Raw genomic sequence first — 7,982 nt, 5'->3', positions numbered from 1 at the left:
CTCATTCTCTGCTATAGGACAGGAAGAATTGTATAAACTTGTCAAATCAACAACATGTATGTTAGATCCAATACCATCTAAGCTACTACAAGAGTTGCTTCCAGAAGTCATAGATCCTCTTCTGAATATTATTAATTTGTCAGTGCCATTAGGATATGTCCCTAAATCCTTCAAACTGGCTGTTATTAGGCCGCTCATTAAAAAAAACACAAATTGATCCTAGAGAATTAGTTCATTACAGACCGATCGCAAATTTCCCTTTTCTGTCAAAGATACTAAAAAGGCAGTATCCTCACAACTATGTTCCTTCTTAGAGAGAAATGGTATCTGTGAGGATTTCCAGTCAGGATTTAGACCATATAATAGTACTGAGACTGCTCTCATCAGAGTTACAAATGACCTGCTCTTATCATCCGATCGTGGTTGTATCTCTCTATTAGTGCTACTGGATCTTAGCACTGCGTTTGACACTATCGACCACAACATTCTTTTGAGTAGAGTACAAAATTATGTTGGCATTAGTGGAATTGCATTGGCATGGTTCAAATCTTACTTATCTGACCATCATCAATTCGTAGCAGTGAATGCATTCCTGACCTCAAGGTTAGATTATTGTAATGGTTTATTGGGTGGTTGTTCTGCTCGCTTAATAAACAAACTCCAGCTGGTCCAAAATGGAGCAGCTAGAGTTCTTACAAGAACCAGGAAGTAAGTTCATGTTAGCCCGGTTCTGTCAACTCTGAACTGGCTCCCTATTGAACATCGTATACATTTTAAAATCTTGCTAATTACTTATAAAGCACTGAATGGTTTAGCTCCTCAGTACTTGAGCGAGCTCATACCGCATTATTGTCCTTCACGTCTACTGCAATCTCAAAACTCTTGCCATTTGATAATACCTAGAATATCAAAATCAACTGCGGGCGGCAGATCCTTTTCCTATTTAGCGCCCAAACTCTGGAACAATCTACCTAGTGTTGCTTGGGAGGCAGACACACTCTGTCAGTTTAAATATAGATTAAAGACGCATCTCTTTAACCTGGCATACACATAATACACTATCACATTTCTATAATACAAATCCGTTAAATGATTGTTAGGCTGCATTAATTAGGTCAACCGGAACCGGGAACACTTCCCATAACACCCGATGAACTGGTTACATCGTAAGGAGAATGGCATCTACGCAAATATTAGTCTGTTTCATTCTTATTCTGAGATCACCGTAGCCACCCGGACCCAGTCCGTTTCCAGACCAGATGGTGGATCAGCACCTCTCAGACGACCTCTACAGCCCTAAATGTCAGCAGAGACCATGTCAACTAGATAAGCCCTAGAGATAAATCCCTTGCAAAGACCTCGTCAACTAGACGGCCATCGAGACAACACCATGGGAACCAGACAAGTCCTCTGCACAATCTGACTTGTGTTGCAGCCTGGAATTAAAACACATCATCAGAGGAGAACTGGCCCCCCAACTGAGCCTGGTCTCTCCCAAGGTTTTTTTTCTCCATTTCTGTCACCGACAGAATTTTGGTTCCTTTCCACTGTCGCTTTTGGCTTGCTTAGTTGGGGACGCTTAATTTCTGGCAATACTGTCAGCTTGATTGCACAAACACTATTGGAAGAGAGCTGAACTGGATGATGACATCACTGAATCAACAATGAACTAACTGAAAAATTGAAAAGTTTTGTTATTGTCCTCTTGCATTATTTGCAAACTATTTTCCTGTTTGACACTGTAAATCTGCTTTGACACAATCTCTATTGTATAAAGCGCTATATAAATAAAGGTGACTTGAGTTGACAAGTCATACAGATCACTTTTAGGACACCTTCATGATGCTTTTGTGTCCTTTTTGAAGCTTAAAGGAATAGATCATCAAAACGGAAAATTGTATCGTCATTTACTCACCCACACTATTCCAAACTATTCTTTCCTTCATCTGCGGAATACAAAAGAAGATATTTTGAAGAGTGTTGATAGCCAAACTATTATACGGACCAAAAAAAAAAACAGAGCAATTTCTCAAAATATCTTCTATGTTCCACAAGAGAAAGAATGTCACAGAGGTTTAGAACGACATGTGGGTGGGTGAGTATGTTGGTGAAGTAGCCCTTTAAAAGCCTAAAGGGAGACTCATTGCATGGAATAGAGCAACCAGTACAATTTCTCAGAAGATAGTATGTCATTCGTATGACATGAGGATGAAGAAATTTTCATTTTGGGTGAACATTACATTATTATTAAAGTGCCCCTATTATGCCTTTTCGAATATTACCTTTCATGCAGTGTGTCATGTAGCTGTATGTGAACATAAACTATCTGCAAAGTTGTGAAGCCGACAGTGCACGATAAATAAAGTTATTGTCTATCAAAAAAAAAAAAAGAGTCGGCTCGCAATCGCCTAAACGAGTCGTCAGGAATTTGAATCTTATTCTGTTATGGCTCTACGTCACAAAGTAATACATCGAGAAAACTAACGTGTTTTTTGAACTTGCATGCATGTAAACCTGTTTTAGGAGACTCATAAAACAATATTAGCAACCTTAAAAATGGCATAATAGGGGCACTTTAAATTGCAATAGTTCATGATGTGCAAACAGGTAATATGGTCTAAACAGCCAAGACAAATAAGCAACCCATGTCAAGAAAAATTAGCAACACACACTTATTCATCATTTTCCAGCCATATTCAATAAGGAAGGATACTGAGAACCAGTGTGATGAGAGCACCAGTAGCCAGTGCCACACGCACATGAGCCATCCAGTAGTCCAGAGCGGTGACAGCCACCCGGTAGGTCAGCAAACACTGCAAACACACGAACAGAATGCCTGCTGGGAAGGCAGCACCCGCACCTACATAGTGAAGTGTTTTAGCGTGGTCCACCTAGTCGAAAAGCAGTACAGTACGGAGTTATTCAAGTAATAATAAATCAAAGCATTGAAATAAAAGACCAAGACCATTGAAACATGATGACAGACACACTTGTATGACATCTATCCTGGACAAAGTGGACTAAAAAAAAACACAGTCAACTTTGTCTTGCTGCAACAAGAAATTTGCTTATTGCGCACTCAGTATACGGATGGAGGTGCTATTAAAGATGAGCGAGTAAAATGCCCTCTAAAATCCATTTTGAAGAATGAGATGGCTGCATGCATGGATCAATACTAATCACTTTGAGAACATCACCCTCTCTGAAACACTCTGATGCTGATCAACGCATCAGTCTGATGCACTGAATTTAAGGCCCATGATAAGACTAAGGGTGAAGAATCAGCCCTTAATATCTCCTCATACAGCACTAACAGATGCCTAAATGCTTGTTACCATTTTTGGTTTCAGTGATGTGAATGGTGAGCGGGTCAATCTACTCTGAAACTGATGGCGCTTTTCCACTGCGTGGTACGACTCGGCTCGGCTCAGTACGGCACGGCATGGCTCGGCACGGTTTGCGTTTCCACTGCAGTTCAGTACTGCTTTAGAGTGGGCGGGATTATTCACATGTCGTTATAGCTGCACCACCTCTACTACCACGACTCCTAAAAAAAACTTTTTCATTCCGCGTCGCCCTATCAAGCTCTCGGTGGATCCGCTCCTCTGCTATCAACGAGAGGAACGTCTGTACTTCCTCAACAGACAACGAAACAGCCACTTTTTGGTTGCGTTCGATCATTCGCTGGCTGTGCTGATTTTAATCTAATGGTTCTGTTGTGTTTGTGGTGCAATTTCAGTGACGCAGGTAGTGACGATTCTCTCCGGCCAATCCGTGATCAGCAGAGTATACACGTCACGTTTTGGTAACGGTACGGTTCACTTGGAACCCCAACCGAGGTGGTACTAAAAAAAGTACCAAGTACTGTACCCAGTGGAAAACCCCCCAAAAGTGAACCGTACCGTGCCGTACCATGCAGTGGAAAAGCGCCATAAATGTGTTTATCAGATGATAATCATACACGGATCAGTGTTTAGGCAGAATTGCGTGACTGACCTGGAAGTTGCCCACCATGACCAGTCCCACAGCATTGGTGCATCCAGACACAAGTCCACTGGTGTTGAGCCAACAGTGGTTCCTGTGCTCAATGATCTGAGCATACCGTAGCAGACACACCAACACCACTACACGTAAAAAGAGAACAGAAACACTAAGCAATCAGACCATTCCACACGCATACAACTTGTGGTTACAAAGTTCCTTTTTGCTTTGTTTCTGTTCATTTTTTTTCCATAGTATAGAGCACTTGTAGAGCAGTGTTGTTGTTTTTTTTGTTTTAGCTTTGACAATATTTGCAGTGTATTTGTTTTTATTTGGACACCAAAGTTTTAACTGCATTAGATAACAAAATATCAAATCAAGTAGCATCTACAAACAACTGATACTAGAACTTTTCTCATAATCCATTGAAGACTGAAAAAATCCAAATACATTAACTTATTTAAAAAAAAAAAAAAATGTAATCAAATTGATTGAAATTTTTTAACAAAAGATTTATATTTTTAATAAATGCAGTTATTTTGAATGTTCTTTTCATGTAAGAATCCGGAAAAAAAAAATTATGGTTTATACAAAAATATTAAGCAGGAAATCTGTTTCCTGAGCATCAAACATATTATAATGACTTCTGAAGGATCACGTGACACTGAAGAATGTATCAAATTTGGCAGCACAGGAATAAATTCAATCTTAAAATATATTAAACAGAAAACAATTATTTTAAAATGTAATGTAATAATATTTTACAATGTAACACTTTTTACTGTACTTTTAATCAAATAAACGCAGCCTTGAGACTTCTCGCAAAAATTCTAAACTTTTGAATGGTAATGTATGTTAGAAACCTGAAGTGCATGCTAAACATATATTTTTAACTTCATTTGATATTTTGTTACACAATCCAACAACAATAAATTTTTTAAGCATGGCTTTAGTGTCCAAGTATTTTGGGGGGGCCACAGTATATACATTATATATTACTTTTTAGCTGTATTTGCCCACACAAATCTTATGTTTTTTTATTTTTTCATTTATAAGATTTATTTTTTAAGTTATGGTGTGTAAAAGTGTGTAATACCACACCCCTGATTTCACATCACAACACAAATAGAAGCAGATGACAGCCAACCTTCAACAAGACCAGGACAATCAAACCCCTAATCACGTAATCTCAACATATCAGCTCACTCATAACACAACACGTAATGAAGCGACACAGGAAAACATCCAATATAGATGACGCAATAAGTAGCATGTCTGTAAGTCTCATGCAGGTATCTGTTTCTGCGACACTTCTGCCACTCTGGATGCTTCCATTCATGCTTTTCTTCTCTGTTACTCAATATGTCAATGCTGGTGTAGAATATGTGGAAATATGAGAACAAGCAGTCTTACCCATGAAAGCTCCCACATTACCAACGAGACTGAAAAGACAGCTCTCGGGAGGGTAAGATCCACACTTACTGAATCAAAGTTTAGACAAAGACATTGTCAGATCATACTGGAAATAAACACAGACTCAAACTAAAGAGGAAGAGCTCAAAATAAAGTGTATATGACTACCTGATGAGGGGGATGTCTTGAATGGTGCAGCATGTTTTTGGGAAGCCCGGCTTGGCTGTTTCCTCTGTGCATGTCACATTGTACGACCTTTAAAATAATAGAGTTGACTATCAAATTACATAAACATCATATGGTTTTAAATAAACTGAGTGAAACAAGCCCAACTTACCAGTTTTCAACAGGACAAACATGGTGGTTCATTACAGCCATAGCATATCTGAGGACACAGCAAAACAACACTATATTGTTTATGCTTGCAATTTTATGTATGTGAATCTGTATATTTGAAAAAATAAACAAACAAACAAAAAACTCTGATTTCAACTTTTAAAAACTATTTGATGTGACAAACAATAATGAATGCATTTGAAGATATCTTTGAATCGTGGGTGGCAGCATATTTAAACTCACACTATCCATATCCCAGTGATAGAGAAGGCAGCCAGGCTGACAGGCAGTATTATCCAGGCAGTCATTGGTCTGACAGTGAGGCCAGTCTGTCCCAAGCATGAGGGGGAGGAACACAGTGGGCTGGTGGGGTGAGACACAGGGGGGATGACGAGGGGACACTGACATGCAAGGACACACAGGGAGGGGACATGAGAGGAGGAGAGGGATGCCACGCTGCTCCTTCCTTCCGGCCACCAAATCCAGGCCTAATCAGTGTTTTCGGGAAAACAAAAGAGGTGAACAGAGGAGAGAGACAAAACATATAAATTCTTCCATGAAGTAAGACCATGAACGTACATTAAAGTCACAAAGAGACGGAAGTAGTGAAAGATCTTTCTTTTGTATTGTGCTGTACATCCAAAGTGCAACAGATAATCGAAAAAGCAAAAAGGAAGGGCGGGGTCTTGGTTCTATCCGGTTGTTGACTGGATGAAGAGCTTGTAGTGACCTGTAAGAAAGGGACGGAGTTTAAGTGGACTACATGATTGGAGAAGTCCAGCATATGTAACCAGAAAGAAGTCTGTCGCTTCACTGGAAGGTCCAGTTATCCAGTTATATTTTTGGATTAAAATTTAAGTCAAAATAATAATAATAATAATAATAATGATGATAATACTAAAATAAAATAAAAATCCATAAGAACAGAAAATAGAAAATGGATTGGGTGAATTTGCATTTCAGGCTAACTTTAAGCAAGGAAAGAGAAACTAGAGAAACCAAGCAAATGTTCATGCACAAGTATTAGTTGTCAGTCTCAGTGTTTTTAGTGCTTGTTTCCATTTGCCCTTTTGACCCATTGCTTAAGTAACTAAAAGCACTTCTAGTCCAGAGTCAATCCTGCAGTTTGAGTGTGTGTGCTGCAGTTAACTTTGTTGTAAAAACATAAGCTTTACTGGAATTATGAAACACATGACTGCCACATGATGCTGTCTGAAAACCTGGAAAGCAATACTGACAAGTGGTAGACCACTAATGAGCTGTGGTATGATGACTACAATGCTGTCTAGACAGGCAGCCCACTAGGTTTTCAAGCATGTACGTTATCAGAAAATCTAAACGTTACTTTAAGATATATTGTACACTACAAGCATCAGTACATAAAAGGCTGCCACTGATATTCACATCAACTACTCAGGCAAGTGAAAGTGCTGCTGTGTTCATGTTACTCATTTGCATTAGTTAAAACTATAGTGTCATACAGGTGGCCTTCGTTGATTTCACTGTATCTTATAATCAAATAGAGTTTGCAAATCTTCTGGTTCGTTTCTAAATGTAACTTACTGGCTGACTGACTGTCTCAATTCTCAGGGAAGTTAGCAATTCCGTGGTCACTAGCAATGAAGCTAACATCGGTTGTGTTTCGAAACCTTGTGCGCTGCCTTCCTAGAAAGCATTTCGGAAAACATTCAAACGCGACTGAGATGTCCCAAGATGCTGTCTAGGTAAGCAGCTCACCCGGTTCTGAGACAGCCATTGATTGAGTCCACCAAAATCTGGAAACGACTGCTGCCGCGGAAAAAGCAAATTCCTTATCGCTTGTAAGCGAGTTCAAGGGATAATACTAAGTTCTGCCGGAAATATTCGTAGAAATGTTGTTAAATAAGACGTCCATATTTACATACCTTAAGTCCTGCTACTCCCTGCTTCCAACCTCTCTCTTCTTCTTCTTCCTCTTTCTTTTACTGGCAACCGCACTTAACAGTGCATTACTGCCATCATCAGGTAGCTTGGATCAGAAACATTTCCTCTATCGCTTAACATTTTCTATCACTGGCGCTGCGTGTTCAGCTCCTCCAGTTTCCACCCCAATTCCCTTTAAATCCCAATATCCCACTGTATCCTTATTTAACCTTCAGATATACTTTCCCTTCTACCCACACTATATCAGCATCTTCTACCTCTCTATATATACTTATCCTACATTCTCTTCATTAAACCTGTATTATTCAGAAACTGAAACAACACATTTA

General features: G+C 39.3%; 1 protein-coding gene across 3 annotated transcripts in view; it reads right to left on the bottom strand.

Moving 5' to 3' along the window:
* LOC107750168 (transmembrane protein 150A-like) overlaps positions 1 to 7,754 on the bottom strand; it is a 16,668-nt gene extending 8,914 nt beyond the window's left edge. Inside the window, exons 1-8 of one of the 3 annotated variants that reach the window (XM_016565433.1) lie at positions 7,635 to 7,754; positions 6,310 to 6,460; positions 5,974 to 6,218; positions 5,732 to 5,779; positions 5,563 to 5,649; positions 5,395 to 5,462; positions 3,997 to 4,124; positions 2,714 to 2,891 (exon numbers count right to left, since the gene is read on the bottom strand). In XM_016565433.1, coding sequence (XP_016420919.1) covers positions 2,714 to 2,891; positions 3,997 to 4,124; positions 5,395 to 5,462; positions 5,563 to 5,649; positions 5,732 to 5,779; positions 5,974 to 6,218; positions 6,310 to 6,369 — 814 coding nt within the window. In that variant the 5' untranslated portion in view covers positions 6,370 to 6,460; positions 7,635 to 7,754. Of the gene's footprint in view, positions 1 to 2,713; positions 2,892 to 3,996; positions 4,125 to 5,394; positions 5,463 to 5,562; positions 5,650 to 5,731; positions 5,780 to 5,973; positions 6,461 to 7,634 lie in introns of all 3 variants that reach the window. The other 2 variants (XM_016565434.1, XM_016565435.1) reach the window with 2 other exon arrangements.
* Positions 7,755 to 7,982: the final 228 nt, after the last annotated feature.

Source organism: Sinocyclocheilus rhinocerous, unplaced genomic scaffold (assembly GCF_001515625.1).
Source record: "Sinocyclocheilus rhinocerous isolate Xijiao unplaced genomic scaffold, SAMN03320098_v1.1 scaffold332, whole genome shotgun sequence".
In the NCBI taxonomy this organism is placed as follows: Eukaryota; Metazoa; Chordata; class Actinopteri; order Cypriniformes; family Cyprinidae; genus Sinocyclocheilus; species Sinocyclocheilus rhinocerous.
This window is presented reverse-complemented; position numbering and strand designations above follow the sequence as displayed.